At 43.7% G+C, this 20,681-nt stretch overlaps 1 protein-coding gene across 2 annotated transcripts in view; it reads left to right on the top strand.

Moving 5' to 3' along the window:
* CYBC1 (cytochrome b-245 chaperone 1) overlaps positions 1–20,681 on the top strand; it is a 102,550-nt gene that overhangs the window by 48,464 nt on the left and 33,405 nt on the right. For both annotated transcript variants that reach the window (XM_085616855.1, XM_085616856.1), the window contains exon 3: positions 15,507–15,548. In XM_085616855.1, coding sequence (XP_085472981.1) covers positions 15,507–15,548 — 42 coding nt within the window. The remainder of the gene's footprint in view (positions 1–15,506; positions 15,549–20,681) is intronic.

Genomic DNA, 20,681 nt, shown 5'->3' on the forward strand with positions numbered 1-20,681 from the left:
TTTCTCGGAGATCTTTTGTTCCTTAAGCCGTATGATGAGGTGGGGTGTGTGGGCCGTGAAAGTGTAGATAAGGTGGAGTGCAGTGGGTGTTAAAGGTTAGATAGTCCAAATATTGTTTATTCAGGATGGTAATCTACCTTATTAAAAACGTGTAGAGTGGCAGCTCCCCAGATGTGAGGGTTCAGTTGAAGCTATGCTCATCTCGTGGGGTCAACATGTTTCTTGCCTGTTGGTTACAAAATACCATGGCAATTCTTCAGGACCTAATAAAATGTAAACTTAAATCTATCTACACTAAATGGTGCAGCTGATGGCTAACTACCAAAAGGAACATTACAACCTCTCTTTCCAGTAGTGCTGTTCGGTAACCTCCCTCCTTAAAAGAATGGCACCTCTTCCGGTACAAGGGATCTCAGGACAAGTTAACAAGTCATGTCAAGTCCAGCAGGGGACCGCGGCGATTCACCTACCCACAACGCCAGTACCGGGATGATAATAGGGTAGGCTATAAAGCAAGTCTAACTGCACTTTTTTAGTTTTTTTGATACACTCGCTCGAAAGTATATAAACACATCACTACTGGACCGGTCCTCATAACGCACCGATCCTCACAAAGATAGTGTTTGTATGGTTCTGTCAAGGTTAACCCACACTATGAGGATCGAACCGATATCTCTCTCTCTCTCTCTCTCTCTCTCTCTGTCTCTGTCTCTGTCTCTGTCTCTGTCTCTGTCTCTGTCTCTGTCTCTGTCTCTGTCTCTGTCTCTGTCTCTGTCTCTGTCTCTGTCTCTCTCTTCCTTCCAAATTAAAAAAACATAATATCCCACCTATATCAGATGCAACATCACAATGTAAGGGGGTGTCATTTGGAATACAGCAGGCCTATTGGCTTTGTCAAGGGTCACCATATTAATAACCATTATAATTGCGTGTTACAAATCGCCATAATACCAATAATCACCTTTAAATGCAGCCATTAAAATTGTCAATGTATTGTATATTTTAAATAAATCATTGAAAGCACAATGGCATGAGTCAGTTATTCTTCACACTCATCAGGTCACATTCCGTGCAGCTACCACTAGGACCAACCACTAGGGCAAAAGCTCCAGCTCTGGGAGTGCTTCAAATAAGGATCACCTTATTCGGGGGTTATGTTTCTAAATATCACTGGGGGCAGGAGAGGAGTTCGGCTGCAACTCCTGCAGCAGACAGAGCATTTTTGCAGATTGTTGTGGGTTGCTCCTACCTCTCTTTAAGGAAAAGCATAAGGAAAGAAAGCTATGCAAATAATCCCTTGCAGGGCATTCTGGATCACATGTTCCCTCACCATTTGAAATGTAAATAGGGGTTTGTGCTGACCGCGGGGGGCTTGGCCCTCCCTGGGGAAAATCTTGAAAGTGGTGGTGGAGGCCCGCACGCTCCATTGCTCTTTGTCGGAAGGTTAAAATGGTCACTCTTATAAGGTGCATAACTCTGGCTGCTTTTGTTTGATTTTCTTGATCTTGGGCACATTTTGCTTCTGGTGGCGAGTATTTTCAGTAGGATTCCTGGCCTGTAAAGGGACACACTTTACGAGGAGCTGGTTTCACTGGCTCCCTGCACTAGCCTTCTCCTCTGCTTTGCCCTGTACAGTCCCCTTGGCATCCTGGCATTTTGAAGGGCACCTGGGGTGCAGTGGAGTCTAAGCCTTACCCAAACTGGTCTTCAGGGGGCACAAAGGGACCAGCATCACTGCCCATGGAAAAACGCATCTGGTCCTGTAGTCAGCTGTAGGCCAAGTCCTTAGTCCATGAGGGGCCATCAGATGGCTTTCCCTTCCAGCTGTCCATGATTCTGTTGTCGTCGCCATGTAGGTCCAGTGTCTTACTCCCTGTCCCTCCCTTATGCAGGGGTTTAGAAGTGTGGGTGGAAAGTTGTAGATGTCAGGCACCCCTGACCAATACTAGGATGCTACATCATCCCTCTACCCTTGTCCCAACCCTCCTGCACAGAATTCTGGCACAATCTAATATTGTCCATTGCCCACCCAGAGGTGTGTCAATGGATAATGGGCCACAAGCGAAGTGGTTACTCCAAATAGGTTCTTGGGAAGAGCCCCCCTACCCCCTCGCGCACTGGTTTTGGAGCCAAGCCTACTAGATGGACAAAGGCAGTGGCAGGCCTGGTGTCGAATACCCATGCTTGTGATAGGTTAAGTCCGTTTGAAGTGTAACTAGTCGTTGGGCACAGCCCTCAAGCAATTCTGTCCAGGGGAAGGCCTGCGCCGCCCGCACCCATAGCTCTTTGTCCTCTGGAAGCAATCCACATCCCACCACAGGGTGACAGCCAGGTGACAGTTGAATGCTTACAAGCTTTAGGCAGGAAAATGCTAACTTGTTAAAAGTATCTGTTGCTTAATAGGTAGACAAAATGTTATTTCCCCAATAAATTTGATTGGATAACTATAACGGCGAGTCCTTGATGTTTTTTTTTTCATTTTTCTTTTTTTTCTTCCCTCTACCTATTACCAATCGGAATTTAGCATTTATAACCATTTAGTCTAGTGTTTTCCGTATAGAAGCAGCCAGCCTTGTTACTGTGAAAATAGCTTTTGGAGATATTTCACTGTACGGATATGGTCAACATTAACTTTTACATATCTTGCCTTTTAATCCCATACACCCTGCATTTATAAACAAGATGACCTACTTAGTGATGATATTAATATTTAAAGGAAGGTTTAGGACTGTCAAAAAGGGTATTTTGACAGGTTGAATTTGCAGTTTTAAACTACCATAGGCAGGTTACCTTTGTGCAGCTACCAGGCTGCTCACAACAGTAGTCTCTCATTTGCAGCCTACACACATCTGCACACAAATGCGCACTCGTGTTTCGATGTAACCAGCCCTGCGCCCCTTATCCTACCTGTGCAGCAACAACCTTATCTTATACAGTAGACAAGCAGTAGACATGCTCACTCCATTTACCATGAAATTACTGTGAGTGTGACTCGGGTGGTAAGATTTATCCACAGTAAAGGTCCAAAAACCTGGCGATCAAAAGCAAACCATCCTGGTGGATTAAATGGGCAGAACCCATTACAAAATGGATGGGGAACTTAACTGCTTGTTTGTTGTCCATACCTGCTGCCCGCATTGCCGTGACTGCCTCCTGGAGGGCTCCTGGTGGGTCGAGGATCCCAGGGGCTGCGTCGCCATTCCAGCGGCACCCGCGCTGCTCCATACACTCTGGGGAGGACTTCAACCCCCAGAGTGCACCGCTTCATCTCGCAGCTGCCGCGAGTGAGAGGGAGGCGTGGCCAACGGGCTTACAGCGGAGCCTCTCCCACCGCGGCGCAGGACGCAGCACGGACCAAGGGCGGGCCCTTCTGCGCCTGAAAGAGTCTGGGCTGGGCTAGCCCTCTAACATCCGCATTCCTTGCAGCCACGGGCTGTAATCGTATCGAGCGGAGTAAGTATTAAGTAAACTGTGACTGTACTCACCCAAATGAATAGTCGCAAAGTGGGGGCGGGCTCAGGGGTGGCAGGGACCCTATCCGCTTTTCTTGTGCGCGCTGAGTCTGCCCTGATGCACGAGATTGCATTAACTGAACGGAGGCTATCCCTGGACCCGCAATCTCTTTATGCACGTCAGCCTGATAATTGTACAGTCAATGCCTTGAGTAATGGCCCAGAAACTCCCATCGTCCCTCGACCGACTGATAGCACTGCTGACTCACTGGGATCCATCAGCAATAAGAACCCTAACCTGTCGGCTTAGGACAGGAGTCTCATTATCGAGCAAGAGCGGGAGACACAGAGTACTGGTGTTAGTACTAGAGGCCAGAAAGCAACGAAAAACCAGGGAGGCAAGAAGGGACTAAATCAGGGAACCAGAAAGAAAAGATGTGTGGTACAGAAACCAAATCAACGAGCAACACATAAAGCTGTTCCCAGAATAACCTCCCCGGTAACGAATAACAAAGCCTGCTCTTCTATGTCATCATTCCCCAGCAATGCCACGGCGAATAATGGTGGGACTTGTAATACTGCTCGGTCAAGTGAGGACGATCTTTGTAAACGTTTGGGGTTACTGATACAGTAACCTTGCCCCTGTGATACAGCAGTTGGGCAGCATTGAATAAAGATTAATTTTACTTGAAAGGTTAGCAGCCCCACCTCAATTAGCTAGTTCTGTTGTTGGCGATAATAATGGCAAAGGTGTTGGGCCTATGTTCCTTAGAGGGAACGGCATTAGGTATAAGGGTATAGTCACTACAACTTATTGCCCAAATCCCAAATGTAGTCAGACCTGTAGCCAAGCCACGATGACCCAATTGCCCTCTAACTCAAGCACTGATCCTTTGACAAGTGCACACACTCAGTCTATTCAGACTGACCGGGCACATAACTTCCCATTGATTTGACCTGTAACATCACAAAACCCAGTTACGCACAATATGGGGGCGGGGGGAAGAGCTCAGGGGAACACGAAAGTAGATTTAGGTTCTGTTGCAAACAAGCAGTGTAGGGCTTATGAAGCCTCGCCCAATATTGTCCTAAATCTCCCCCCTGAAGCAACCCCGTATACAGTAGTTTTAGCAAATGTCCCTCCAGTGCTTGGTAATGATTTTGAACATTGGTCAACTCTACGCAATAAAGATTGTCATTTTCTTAATACTAGAACAGGGCTAAATAACGCTCGTTTTTAGTGAATTCAAAATGGCAAGACGAGTCTCATGGGTTGGAAAGTCAAACAAACGATTGTAAGGAGACTGTATTGTTTTATCATTTAGATCACCAAATCTAGTATGGCACATTCTTGATAGAGCAGGAACTGGCGAGATTAACATAAATGGTATTAATATCCTCCCTCTGGGTTTTTTGTTATAACCCCTTGACTGATGACCAGTCTTATTTTCAACAGCCTCTTTTCTCCAATAGTAGTTCTTCTCATTACATCGTGCCAACCAGCAATCGTTTTGAAGTATTTGAGTCCCTAGACGCAATTGATTGACCATTTGATCAAGCTCCTAGTGTATCGTATAAAGAATACTTGCCTATCCTAGCCCAAGGCTCTAAAAGCAGCATGCATGAACCATCTATCTCTGACGACGCTGTTAATTCCTTTATTGTAGAAAGCTGGCTTAACTGTGACATCACTTCCAGTCATGGAGCTCCTCTGCAAGGGCTGTCCGATAGAGACTACAATCATTTATCACTGCCCTGTGCCACCCAGTTAACTATATTAGAAGGAGTCACAAGCGTAAAAGTTATGCAACCTGTAACGCACCTTGATAACAACTTTGCTTCGTCACAATTACCAATGTATATCCAGGACAATATTGGAGAGGAAACCCTCTGTAAACTTGTCTCATGGAATGTAGCAGGATTACACCAAAAAATGTTTAATCCAATTTGGTGCGATTTCATTTAAAGTCAGGATATTCTCTGCCTTCAAGAGACATGGGCTAGAGATCCACTACATATTAACGGGTATAGAACCTTACACACCGAGGCAAGAGATAGTAAAGGAGGTAGACTAAAGGGAGGCCTTTGTACTTATATTGCAAATACTCTGAATTTTAGTAAAATAGAATCTAGGCTAGACCATGCTTTTTTCAAATTATTAAGACAGACAGCAAGCGATCAATAATTTTGATTAATTTGTACAACAATATTGCCACGCTTGATGTAGAAGCTGTTTTTAACGAATTAATAAATGTTCAATCCCTCTGGCATAAAAGTGTCTCGGACACCAGGATCCTCTTCGCAGGAGGTTTTAACTGTGGTTTATGTCCCACTGATGATTCAAATGTGTGTGGATTCAATGTGGAGGAAAGGCTCAGTGGCACGCATTTTACACATTCAAAAGTCGGGGAGCGTCTAAATCAGTTGTTATGCACCCTGAACTGAGGCTTTGTAAATGAAATGTGCCTGGAACCAGTATCTATGGGGTATACTTTTAATGGGCGGGATTTATACTCTACAATTGATTTTTTTTTATTGCTGTCAAACCTCTATGCCGCTCAGGTTAGATTATTTCACATCGGAGATATATCATTGAGTGACCATTTTCCACTGTGTACAACATTTAAAGGATGTTTAAAAAGTTAAAATAGGGATAATATTGCTCCATTGCCTTTGGAGTCACTTGCACTGGATAGAACGAATGGTTATGCTTTGAAATGGGCTATGATTGATCCTGGTCGTGTTTAAAAAATGGTGGTGACTAATTGCAAAGATGAATTTGATACTTGTACTAGCAATCTAGCTGGCCCAAGTAGCATTTTAGAGGCTTCTGAGTCAATATCTAGCACTGTGAGAGAAGTCCTTTCTGTTCACAAGGCCAGGAAGGCAAAACTAACGGGTTGGTTTGACTCACAATGCACGAAAGCACACACAAACTTAAAAAAGATTCTTCACACTATCCTGAGAGATTGTGAGGCCAATAGGGTGGCAAGGAGAACGTATAAACTAGCAATTAAGGCGAAAGAGATAGCCTTAAAAGGGAAGCCTGGGAGTCCCTCCATTCGGCTGCCTTAAGTAGGTATAGCAGTGCCTTCTGGAAGGCAGTAAAAGCTCCTTTTTAGGTCGAGGGACCATCCGGTCTGCCGAAGGCAGAACCGGAAGTCCGGAGATTTAATGTTTTGGAGAAGAGGGGCTTGAACCCGCCCCTCTTCTCCCCTCTTCTCCATTTGCTGGCCTCTTGAATGCTGGCCAGCCATTGGAGAAGAGGTTTGTCTCTCCGAACAGGCCCCGTCCTTTTCGGATTCGGGGCGTGTTTTTTGCTACTTTTCTGATTATCTCCTCCAGCCAATGGCCAGAGGAGCGAAAAAGAAAAACACGCCCCCGAATCCGAAACCGCCGCTGCCTTTCTCCGAGGCATTTCTGCTTCGCCTCGGAGAAAGGCAGTGGTGTCTGCACAGAGCGGGTGCTACAGGACATTAAAACCAACGGCTATGAAAAATAGGAATAGATATCTTTGGTGCCTGAAGTCTGCGGGCAAAAGCAACGCCTGGCATCGTCCGTTTCGCCAGTACAATGTGTGCTCGCCTGAAAGAGTGAGCCATGCTAGTGCTCGGCTAGAAAATAGTCAATGTTCGCAATTCAGTGCATTTGTTGCATGGCCAGTGGAGTAAATCGGGGATGTTGGTGTTTGCGAGGAGTTAATCTGGGGGGGGGGGGGGGGTGGGGGGGGGGAGTTCAGACGAGAGGTCGCTCATTGGCCCACTAAAGATTTCTTTTTCCATGAGCTGAAACAGATTTTCCAAAGGCCAAGAGCAAAGGGGCTGTGGATCTACCCACTGCGCCTCAGCTTCTCCAAGCAAACAGAGAATGAAAGCTAAGGCAGGATAAGACACATCTATGCGCGGAGGCAGAGGTGCAGTAGTGATATTAGCAGTGGCTGTGCACCTACACCACGGCATACAATCACGGCATGCCAATCTAAGCTTTCACTACATAACACGTTTATACCTATGCTCAACACGGCTTCAACCGTCAGGATTTACGAATAACTGGCACTTCGATAATTCTGGGTAACAAAGGGCCCTGCACTGAATGAAGAAAACCATCACCAGACTGAAACCCTCGACGGTGGTTCGCGAAACAGCAGGACACTGCAACAAATAAGCTGTACATCAGCACCATCTGGTGGACACACAAGACACGTGCTGAAAACAGCGACGAAAAGGTTATCTGGCACAATGCAGCATTTCGGCAGAAGAGGAAAAGCATATATCAGACCACCGTTGCAGAGGCATTCCAAACACACAGACACAAACAAAACACGAGTCATACGTTCCTGGAACATCCCACAAAGCTTAGACATCCCTCATACACTGGCAGAGTTGTTACGTTTTCTCCCTGGAACTACAGTTCTCCATAGCTGGCATATTTCGGATTCAAAAGCTTGAATTATAACCCATCGCCAGTCTGGAAGTCTCAGGTTCAGTCTCCGGTTACGTTATACATGGGAGCAGACATTATTAGTATGGAAGACAATGGGTTTAAGTAACACATTCACCTCTTTTAATATAATACAGTCTACATTTCAGCAAATAAGTTGAATGTGCTTCACACTCCACTTCAGCTCAGATTTCATAGCACAAGTTGTAGTAATGTAGTCCACGCTGTATGATGAGGCTCAAGTAGGTTTATTGAAATAAGTAACAAGTAGCATAAGACCTATGTATAATAGTCTGTAAGTCTTCATCAGCAGCCCCACCAGGAGCAGCCTGCTAGCTGCTCAGCCCCACCCACCAACTGTCATCACTGACACCAGTCACTCCAACATTCCACTCATAGCCCACACACCAACATTCCGCACAGAACACTCACACAGACTGAGCAGCTAGGAACAAGACAACATAGTACATTAAAATACAACATGAGAATACTACATTATCATTTTCCTATAGAACAGTAAAATAATGAAACCCAAAAAAGAAAACTATAAACCCGCCCCTCATCTGTGCTTAGCATATTGTGCTTCCCGACTAGTATTTTGTCTCTTTTTTAATTGTATCTATATATATAATTCAACATGTAACTTACACCTACAACAAGCCATGACTATTGCTTTTGTCAATGGTTGTTAGTTGCATAAGATAAATAAGGAACAACTATGGCTTCGTTGTATATAATGTTGAAAATGCTTCAGTTCTGAAAGGATGAGGCTGTGGAAGAACTATAACAAGTCTCTTTGATGTTAAATCACAGACAGTGAAGGATGTTCCTGCTGCAGAGTTATGATTTTGTTTCACCCTGATGGTGAGGGCAAACATGGAGAGCCCGATAGCCTCGCCTCAGCCTCAGCTTTTTAAAACTACTTGTGCTGACCACCGGCAGGACCTGGCCCACTTAAAGCCCTGCGCTTAGTACAGTTATTGACAGCGGAACACATAGGCCAATCTGTATTCTTAAAGCTGAAGAGGTGACCTGCTCAGGGGGTGATCTTTGCGGTGGAGCTCAATGTAATTGTTAAGAGTGTAGCAGGCTGCATTTACTGAAACGCACCATTTGAGAGAGATTAAGCTATTGACATTGTAAATAACAATGCCGTTTCTTTAAATGTTTTAAAAACAAAAACATAAACAAAAATGATGTCATGAGCAATGCCAATAGCTCTAACTTTAACAATGCCGAGACCATTGCATTGTAAATGCTTGTTTGAAACCAGACGGGGGTCCTTCCATTGAGATTGCCATCTCAGAGAAACAGTGGATTGGGCATTTCACAGAGGCCTTCAGGGGGATAGATCGGCCTGACAATGACACCTTATTAAGGAATAAACCACTTAATATTGACCTTAAATTCACCCTAGACGAGGTGGTGACGGCAATCTCTAATACCCGTGAGGAAAGGCACCCGGACCAGATGGTGTCCCCAGTGATCTCTTTAAGTCAAATTTATCTCTTTGGGGCCTGATCGTTACGCAAGTAGCGAATGCTAGTTGCCACGCTCCATTTCCAGCAACCTGGACAGATTCAATTATAGTTCCCATTTTTAAAAAAGGAAACCGTCAAGACCCTAGAAGATACAGGCCCATTTCATTACTCGACTCAATGATAAAAATCTTAGGTCGTGTAATTTTAGTAAGACTAAAAGCCTGGGCATCTGATAATAAGATTCTATCCGATTTGCAGTATGGCTTTCGCGAAGGAGTGGGCACTATTGAGCAGTCTCTTAATCTTGCCTTATTGGTGTGAAAATATGTTCGTGTGAAAAAGGGTAACTTTTTTTGAGCCTTTGTATATTTGACAGCAGCTTTCGACTCGGTACGACATATTAAATTGTGGGAGATTTTAGAAAGGATAGGTGTGGATCATCAAATTATTTACTTTTGATGGCGGTTTTACTCTAATACCCAAACCAGAGTCCGCTTTGATGTTAAGGGTGGGGCCACATCTCCAATCCCAATCCGCAGGGGCGTCCGACAAGGATGTGTCCTCGCACCATTTTTCTTTTAGCTTGTACATAAATGATCTGGAGGGCGCATTACTTGAGCAAAAGGTTGAGTTCCCTAAGATTAATGGTCGCCCAATCCCTGCCCTTTTATACGCCGACGACGTGGTTTTAATGTCTAGAACCCAAGTCGGTTTACAGAGAGTTTTGAACGGTTTTAACGATTTTATGCGGGACTTGGGTCTTACCGTGAACACGTCCAAGACCTATGTTATGAGCTGTGGGGTGGGGAGGAAAAAATGTTGGGAAGTGTTTATTGCGGATCAAAAGATTGACATAACAAAAACTTTTTCATATCTGGGTGTTATGTTCCACCAAGAGGACATGTGGGCACAGGCTATAAGATTTAAAACACTTAGTTTTATTAACACTATATCCGCACTCTCCCAGTTTTCGAAAAGATTAGGGTTACGACCACCACTGGAACTTCTACAAATTTACCAGGCAAAATGTATTTCCACCGCAACCTATGGGTCTGGAATCTGGGGTATTACAAATACTAACTCCTTACAAGTAGTGGAAAATACATTTTTAAGATATTTATTATCTGTACCAAGAACAACACCTGCTTACATCGGTCATGCAGAATTGGGATTAACATATCTGACTGACATGATTAAACTTGAGCCAGCACCGTGTATGGATTAAAGAAGAACCCACATTAAATAGGGATGTCTTAAAGGATATTTTAAAATTGGAAAAAGATCTAAGGATTCCCTGGATTTATTATGTTTCTAATTTTATGCATAATCTGGGCCATCCTGAATATTTTACTGACCCAGAATCCTTGCACTCAGTAAGCAGGAAGGAACTAAAAAAAAGAAGGCATTGCATTTCTGGAAATGATAAGGCTGACGACGGAAATTTCTAAACCCTCAGTATTGGATAACCAAATGATTTTAAGCGTTTTTAAAATACAGCCTTACCTAGACATAGTTCCAGCAGGGTTTGATAGGTTTTTATTAAGAAGATTTCGACTTGGTATATTTCAAAGACTCACCAGCTTTCCTAATATGAATAATTGGAGTTTCACTTTGATAGCTTGTCCTTGTGATGATAGCTTATGTCAATCCACCATCCATGTTATCTTTTTTTGTGGTTTTTACTCTGAAATTGGAAAAGTGTGGATTCGACCAATGTTAAAAATGATGGGACTTGGGACTTGTCGCCCTGCGTATATCGCACTGTAAACCCTGGACAATGCTGATATGATCTGGAAAGTTGTGATGTTTTTTAAAAGGACGGTCGCCTACAGGAAGAGCCTAGTGTTTTTAATTAACAGTGGATGTCAATTCTGTATTCCCGATTTATATTTGTCATTTTAACTTTCATATATGATCGATACCTATGGAGCTATACTATTTTATATTGTCATTTTGATTATATCGATGTATGTACTGCTTTTATGATTGCGCAATTTTACAATCGACTAAAGCTTCTTTTGACTTTGGATGTGCAACTTAAATACGTTTGCAGCTAGACCATCAGGGCCAGAAAATTTACCACTAGCCTGGCGAGTAAGAGCTGCATGCATATACAGAGCACATGAGATTGAAACATGACAGCAAAACCAGTTGTACAAGGACAGCCATAATAATAGATAATGGGATATATGTATATGTGTTAACCGGCTGTACCTGTCATTGGGATGTTGAATGATTAGCACCATTGCCTTGACTTTTAGCTTTGCCGAAAGCTCTGTGTATGTTCAGGCAGCACAATCTAAAATGGTCCTAGGTACCTTCTGATCTACACGACTTACAATGGATAATTAAGAAACTCTGACACATCATGGCGGTTTTGATCAATAATGAAACTAGTAAAAGAGTTTAAATCCCCTGGTTCCATATTGTGGGAATGCTGATTGTCATCTGCTTGACAAAGTTTACAGTTTGTCTGTGATTTCCAGCTCTCTTGCCTTGCCAATCAAGTGTATATTTTAATGGAGGGGTCTCGTAGCTGGGTAGTGGTAGCTATTCAGTTCCAATATTAGCCCCCTGGCTGAGCCATGTATGGTTCATTAATACATTTTCAAATTGTGTCTGCTCCCTTTTAAAATGATATCCTCACTGCCCAGACATTAGAAGTGCTACCTGGAGAAAGACTGGCAGTATCCTATCCCCTGCCCGTTACCTCCTTGAAATCCTCGAGTGTGCTGAATTTCCCCTTCCAGAAGAGCTGGCCAACTTTTTCCTGATTTGCTTCTGCCAACCTTGTTTCTTCCTCTAAACACCCTTGTACACACACAAGTACCAAGAAACTAAGCTGTGACGAAAGTCACTTTGCTATGTTTATCTTCCTAACAGATGCTTCAAAGCATCCCAAGAACTAGAGATGTCCCCATCATCCTTTGCAACTGTCCTTTGACCCCTAAGACTGCTTTACCCTGTAAAGGGAGACAAAGTAGGCCTTCAACTGCACCTGTTAACTTTTTTTGCCAGCCCTCCCCTGTAAAAGATTACAGGCATTTCCCTATCATTTGAAAAATATGGGATTTATGAAAGTTCTCATAAAAACGGAAGAAAGATGTGATGAACTGGATGAATTAATTATGGTTGAAAAAATCTTGAAATAAATGAAATATTGAAGATTATAGGATTCTTCTACATTTTCTTTGCTGTGCGACGTGTTTGTAACGCAATATACGCTCCATTTGTTTTGGTCTCTTCTGACATCTGCCATGAACGGAAGATCACAACTTTGAATCTTGTCAAAAACAACATGTTTGACAGTTAAAGGAGTACCATTGAATTGGGAAATAGTAACACTTACTATTAGAATGCTTAGAAAAGACAGAGCTATGGTATGAGGCACTATATGAAAAATAAGATGTTCATATTGCAAGTTATGTCCTTAATTAGTTGATTGTCAAGACTAGTGAAAGCCAAAGGCTCTATTGCCAGGATCAGTAGGGGCGATAAAGGGCAGCTGTGCCATGTGTATCTCTGGTGCCTTTAGCACTTTAGTGTCCTCAATCCTTCATCAATGTGACCAGTAAAACCAGAAACTCCACAACAGCTCAAGGGGGAAGGGCCATTCCATTCTGTCAAATGCAGAACAGAAGGGAGTTGGCTCTGTCACTTTTAGCTAGGTATAGCAACATCTTATCTATGTTCTCAACACAGAGCACAGGCTAACCACCTTGTCCTCGGTGAACCAAACAAGAGGGCAGCTTCTCCGGAGACAGGGAGAGATTACACAGAGGATCCAGAATAAGGGTGGACATGTATCATTCTCCCACGGACGGGTAGCTACCGACCGGAGGATACCTGCGGCAGAATTTCTTACACGGTCTGCCACAAGGAGGGATCCTTTCGAGCTATGGTAATAACTGAAGACAGCAGTGCGGGTTAGGGAGGGGGGATCCAGTTAATAGTTTGGGTGGGTGGGTGGGGGAAAGAAGGGGGGTAAAAAAGGGGCATATCTCGTTAGGCACCAAGAGGGGATGACAGGAAAACGGACTCTGAAAGAAGGGAGCACGACCTGGGTTATAGGATATTTTGCCTCTGGACAAGTCCAGAATATTTGTGTTTTAGGATGTAAAATGATTCAGCTTGATATTAAATGCCAATAAATTCTGTTTATAAAAAAAAGAGGGCAGCTTCTCAAGTACAGAGATACTTTGAGATGACTGTTGGCAAGAAGACTAATTAACCTGAACACATGAAATTTCATTGGGTATAAAAGCAAGATAATTTAGAAGAGATACCTTATTATTAAAAAAGGTTTGTGTTTTATCTGCCAAAACAGTTTTTTTACTGTGTTTCAAAGTTATATAGGCACCTAGGTAGCCATATTGCTCATCTGAGCTAGGTGGGGCTTTGCTTCCAGCGGCCAGCCATCTTTTGAAGCATTTACCTTATTTGTGGTTTTTGTAAAGCTCTAAAAATCACCTTGCAGTAACCCTAGATCACGTTTGAGATCAGTTTCATATATATGGGACACTGGTTCAAAGTTTTTGATTAATTACTTGCATTCAGCCAACAGTGTTGGATAGTTTGCCAGTAAAATACAATACAAGATAAATACATACTGATAAAACCATGAAAAAAACGTGTTGAAGAATCAACAAGTTGGATTCGAACAAGGCCTAGGAACATGAATATTTGATAATTTTTGGCATTTACCAGCAAGGGTCGGTTTATAGAAAGGAACTTTGAAGACTGCACAAGGGAATGTGCTAACCATGTGTCTACTTGAAGAGGTTGTATTTTTGGGGACATTTTGAATTTGAGAAGGTATTACATCTCTGCACTGTGGGGAGCTCCAAAGAGATGAGCCGTACAAATGTTGGATTCTTTCTCCAAGTATCTGTTAGTGGATCATTAAATGAGCAGTGATTTGATTGGCAGTCTTTAGGTTTCTTGTTGGAAGATAAAAGATGAGCAGTTTTTCCAGGTATGCCGATGATCTACCATATAAAACTGTTTTTCGTGAGACAAATTGATATTCACTAGTTCCTTTATTTGGAGCTAGTGGAGAGACTTCAGGGAAGGAGTGATGTGGATTTTAGTTTAGGCCACACAGAGACAGAACAGCATGTTTGTTAGAAACTAAGTTGTTGTGGTGTCTGCCCATTGCAGTGATCATGGCAAGAGACAATGTCAGCAAGGATGTAGGTAATTTTCTTTTCGGTGAAGTGGGGAAACTTGTCTTAGCAGACATAAGTGGTGAAAGAGAGATTTGGAGACCATATTTGTATGGATTTTAAAGAAGAGCTCACTATTGAACAACACACTAAGTTTGTGGTCTTTTGCCATATAGAGCACTGATTGGGGGGTGGATTCCAGAGACTAGGTAAGAGCAAAAACAGCAGACTGGGTTTACAGGTAGGAATTCAGTTGTATTCATAATCATTTTTTCTGCATCATTCAGTGATAGACTTCTGGTGGTCGACTTTTGATAGGCAGTGTCACACATTCAGTAAGTTGCAAGAGTTGTCCACGGACATAAGGCGGATCCGAGTGTCATTTACCTGTAGGTGAGCAGGGTCATTGCATTATAATGGTGATCCTTCTGACTGTTGGGGTCCCTGACACTTTGTTTCCTTTCACGATTTGGTAAGTATGAGTTCGTAGAGAAGAGGTAAGTAAACCTAGATATAACAGTTACTAAAGATGCCATACTGTTGTTGAGCACCTTGTGGTTGTTGTCAAATGTGGCCAAAAGAGTTAATAAAATCAAGGCAACAGGTGTTGCCTTGGTCACAGTAGCTTTCCCTGATATTCAGTAGACTTACAATTAAATCCAAAACTTGACTGAAAAATGCTTTGAAGCAAAGTTGTGTACTGCTTGGTGGTCATAAATTGGAAGCCCAGCAGGTCCATTTAGTTTTTTTATAGCGATGATATGGGTGTAATGAGTATCACTGTGGTAGGTAAAAATAAAACCTCTTATTTGCAATGTTTCTAAGATGCCAACATTTGCCTTTCTGTGCTGCATAGGCAATGTTCCTATGTTATTACCTGTTGCATTTATACAAGGTCAGCTTCTTAATTGGCCATGCTACTTTGATACCTCTGAAGCTTATGCCCTTTGCTTTGCTTTCTTTCACAGGGATCGCCTCAGTCGGGGTTGCTGCTGCAGTGTACAGCTCAGGTGAGGCATCTCTTCTTATCCCTTATACGTTGCACTGATACATTTTGTGACTGGGTTGAATCATAAAGTTCACGAGTAGGTGTGATCCCGCAGATATGATTCTGCTCGAGATGCTGATGGGCCCCTAAGGAAACTGAAAGGCTTCAGGACTAGGCATAACATATGATTTGTCTTTGATATCTTGTCTAACAGCATTCCAGGAGTGGTCTGTTGGGGCAATCTCTTGGTTCCCCTGCAGGCTTGCACACCTTATAGCTGATCTGTGATTTTCCATAATACAGAATCACTTACTAGTTATAACACCCCTTCAATGACACCAATTGAAAAAAAGCAAGCAATCCTCTGCTAAATTGTTATTAATCTAGTTTCTTGTCACGGTCAGATAAGAGGTGCAGGAAGCATGTATCCCCTCCCCTCACATCCATTAAGAATGTATGCTCATTAGGGAGAGATTTAGCTGCCCAACATTCCTTCCCACCCATCAATTCAGCTTTCCTCGATGCCTGTTCATTGAGCTCTTTCGCTCTTAGCCCACCCTTGGCAGAGAAGTCTTTTCTTTCAGTTCAGGGAGACCACATCTAATGCTCATCTAAATCCACCTCATTTTTGTTGAATTGTAAATGCCTCTATGCTTTTTAGGTCTTGTCTAGACAGGGCATGCCCAGTCTCTTCGAGACATTTTGTTTTCTATCAGAGGGCTAAGACTTCCCATTGCGTACCACTGGTTTGCTTCACTGTCACTTGCTTCCTTTTGCTTGACCAGCTGCTTTAGGCTTCCTTATTTTTCATGCGTTTCTCTCTTCCCTGGAGCATAGATGTATTACTTGTGTCCATCCAATGAAGATTTGTTTATGGACAACTTTTTTCGTTGTGTTTGAGCACCCTACCAGAGTGCATCTTTTTCAGCTGGTTCTCTCCTGGTTGTCTGTGTTCCCTTCTCGCTCCTTTTTTTTTTTTTTTTTTTTTTTTCTTTTTGTAGCACAAACTCGACCCAAAGGTACTGGAGCACTTTACATGAGCACCAGTTTCATTACACAAGGACACATTTGTATATTGGGCATGGGGGCAATCAAGTGATTCGCCCAGAATCACAGGATGTAGAGCCAAGACTCAAACTCGGTCAAAAGTTGGCTGCTCCGACCCTTACGCCACGTGCCCGCTTTCTGTGTTGTCTTGACTCCACCCCAGCTATGTTGTGGGTAAGGTAGCCTGCTGTGTATCCCTGGGCAGAGCACTGTCCATATGCCTTGGACAGGCTGCTGTTTCAGCAGAGAACTCGGAGTCATTCCGTGCCTGGGTGCTCCTCGGTCCACACGCTCTTGCATTGTCCAAACACCCACTTCTGCTCTGTTCAGTGGATTGCGGAGGCCCATGTTCACCATCCAAAGAATTTAATTCTTGGTCAATCCTGGTGCACTCCGCCCCCTGCAAGGCCCCTTATGACTTGCACACGGGAGAGCAAGAACACTTCAGGTCATCCAAACTTGCATGCTGCTGCTACAGGAGGATGTGTGCAAGTCCCATCTGCATCATGCCGGCACCAGCAGATCTCAGTGTACCACCGTCTGGTGCACAAGGACACCGGCCGATCTGTGCAAGCCCTGAACCAACAAGGAGCATTTTGTACATGTTGAAGACTTGCCTCTGCGGGAACAACCTCCTCTATTTTATTTCTGGCATCAGTGCTTAAAGTAGTCCAGCAGTAGCTCACGCCTCTGTTTTTTTGCCTGTCCCTGTTTCTTCTCCCCTTCCCACCAGCACCCTATCCCTGTTTCTTCTCTTTCTCCCACCAACCCCATCTCTTTTTTGTCTTCTCCCCTACCACAGCCCTTGTTTTTTGTCTCCTCCCACCCGCCCTTCCCTCCCTGTTTAATCTTCCCCCTCACCTGCCCTCTCGTCTGTTTCTTCTTCTTATTCACCCACCCTCTTGTCTCTGTTTCTTCTACCCACTCGTCTGTTTCTTCTTCTACCCCCCCCCCCCCATGGCCACTCCCACCCGATTGCCAAAGTCAGTGGCTCGCCCATGGATAAGACATATTGGCTTTGCCAGTGATTGCTGTCGTTGCTACAAAGGGTTGTAACTTGTTAAGATTGTTTCTTATCCAATATTGGATCTTTCATAGATTCACCTGCTTGACTCATTCCCCGTCATCGAAGTGGGAGTCCCATAAGAAAGAAGTATGTATCACTGTTTTAGGCAATAATGGCAATGAAGAAGTCAGTTTAATAGCCTATTTACTTCCTTTTATTAAAAAAAGGACCAAACTTGAACTATAACCAATCAAGCTAACGCACCCTGTAGAGCACACTCAACCGAGGCTGAGCCCCTCAGATTTTTTACTGCACGTTGTGTGCAGGGAGTCTCCCTGAGGGCTGCTCAGTTATCTACCAACTGGTTTGGTTAAAAAAAGGGTACTGCAATTAAAATGATACTTATTATTATAATTCCAATTACTACCACACCTGAAACGCCTATAAAAGAGCCCTTTAGACCCTATGGCTGTTGTGGGAGGAGATCTCTTTTTACAGATATTTCTCAACAAGATTGAATTTATTACTGTTGTCCTCAATTTACTGGAAAAGCTGCTGTCCTGACTTAAAGCGGCTCTGGAGGACTTCTTCCACCTCTCAGATGGTCTCGTAAAGGCAGCAAGGCAACCAAGATGTTCCCAAGACATCCATATTAAAGACTCACTCTGAGTCCAGAAAGGGCAGTTCAAAAAGGAGAAGCACAGAATATTCTCGTCAGGAACTTGCATATATTTCGGTGTACAATGGAGCTTGCTCTTCATCTCCTCTACAACTTTGTCGATGGCAAAGCCCAAAGCTAAAGCCTACACTGCCACAACAACAACCACCTTGTCCCCAACAATTCCACTGTCGACTATCTTGGTGTTTACAATGACGTCAACAGTGTCAACATCGTCTATGCTATCTACACCTGCAACAGCATCCCGTACAAAAAGGCTTTCTCTACGTCTCTTTGGGCGTCTGTCGATGACGGCTGCATCGTCACAAAGTTGTCGATGACTGGCCCATCGTTAATGATTGGTCTGCGTAATCACTGCTGGCAGCATTGTCGTTGTTGCCAGTGGTCCTCGACGTCATCTCTGGCAGTCTTTGACGGTGGTCGTCCTCGAGACCGTTGATACAGGACTAGGCAAATGATGATCCATTTGGGGGACAGTCCATAGAATCTCGGTATTGCACATAATGTTAAGTCAGAAAATATTAGGAATAATTACCTGACAGGGTGCACACCATAATCCCCAAGAGGCTTCTCTCAGGGTGGGGCTATCCATAGCTCCTTGGAGGTGCCGACCCCTGCGGTGTCCTCAAAGGCCAGAAACGTGACTGCATCATTTCTAATAATGGGGCACTGCATTCAGCTTTCCCCTGAAAAATCTCCTTATCAATCAAAGATGTTTCACAGGACCCACTTATATTACTGCACATGGTATTCCATCACCCCATCTCCAAGACGCCTCCATCTGGGGTTACACAGTCTACAGGGGGTGGTCCCACGTCATCACATGACGATCACAAAAGGGGTCCATATTACTATGATCCATCCATTCCCGAATGCGACTGATAACTACCTACTATCCAATCTCCACCAGTTCCACACCCAGTGGACTCGCCTCTGAGGCTCTATACTGGAGGTTCTAAAATAACCTCATGAAGGTGATTGTTAAAGTTTCCAACTGCCTATGACTGTCAAACTGTTATATCCATAGTCGATTATGTTTGGGAAGAGGGCGTAAGAATTTTGTGGAACCCAGCCACGGTGGCAACTGTAATGCTGTGAATAAAAGTACAGCGGCCCTTCTAGAGAATAACTCTAAACCAGAATATATATTCCAGATTATTCGGATAATCACCTAGACACTTTACGCAAAAGGTTTTCCGTGACATCGGCTAATACTTTATTTTTTAGCTAAAGCTCTTTCCGGTTTGGGTCGATTATCATCCACAATTGTGGTCCGAACTATGTGCTCTAATACTCTATGCTTCAATGTCAACCATCGGGGGGCTTAAAGAATTTTTAAAACCTCCTCTGAACGCTTTCTTTGTATGACGGCCATCGCTTCTACAGCATTCTGTCAGCATCCGTAATCTCGAGACGGAAGAGAGGGAGTCTTTTACGCCTCAAACTGTAGTCCAACATCCTGGGCATCATGCACCAAACCTTCCTCTGTTTACACGGTAACAGACACAGCCACATCCCTTGACACCTTTCACGTCAGAGATTACCCTTTTCCATGAGCACGGGCATCACCATTCTCTTCAATTAGGAGAGAGACTATTTATAATCCCCACTTACTCTCTGTGTGTGCAGGTTTCCCACTATCTTCTCCTTTGGCAATCGATAAACTCAGTAACATAGGTATTACACCGGTCACCTACGCCATTCCCTGGAGTTTCTCAAAAGACCAATACATCAAGGGCACATCTTCCCCTTCTTTTTTAATTAAGGGAAAAAAAGCCCTTTACATGCTTGACAAGAAACAATTATAAGGATTCCCATAGAGCAGTGGGTTTCTACTTCAGTTTTTCGGAGAGGGGGGGGGGGGGGGGGGGGGATAGAATGGTGACCAATCCTAGCCCTCAAGTGTAGTTCCTATCTCACATCCATTATCTTCCAACGGCTCACGCTATACGACATAGCTGGACATAAGGGACGCCTGTGCCCACATTCTCACCAGCTCCTTCACTCCAGTGCCAACTACTGTCACACATTGAACTTATCACGTACCTCTCAACATGGGATGAGTGGCTGCTACAGGTCTTACTAAGTTGAAAGTATCTGAAGTTACAAACCTTGTCCTACATGTTTCACCAAGTAAGATCTTCGTGTTAATGGACGGATTTCACCAGTCACTGTTCCTAACCATCGGGAAAATCTACAACTCTCCCTCTCTTTCTCTCCCCCACCCATGGACCCTACAAAATGTAACATCCAATTTCTCAAAAAAGCTCTGTTTCTGTACAGGTAATTCCTAGGCATTATATCCTTCGCATTCATTCCAGTCCCTCTTACGCGACTCCGAATGGAACCATGGCCACAGGAGCTATAGATACAAACACACACATCGTTCAAGGACATCCTAAGTATCATCCTTAAGAGGATGG

This window comes from Triturus cristatus, chromosome 7 (assembly GCF_964204655.1).
Source record: "Triturus cristatus chromosome 7, aTriCri1.1, whole genome shotgun sequence".
NCBI classification, from domain to species: domain Eukaryota; kingdom Metazoa; phylum Chordata; class Amphibia; order Caudata; family Salamandridae; genus Triturus; species Triturus cristatus.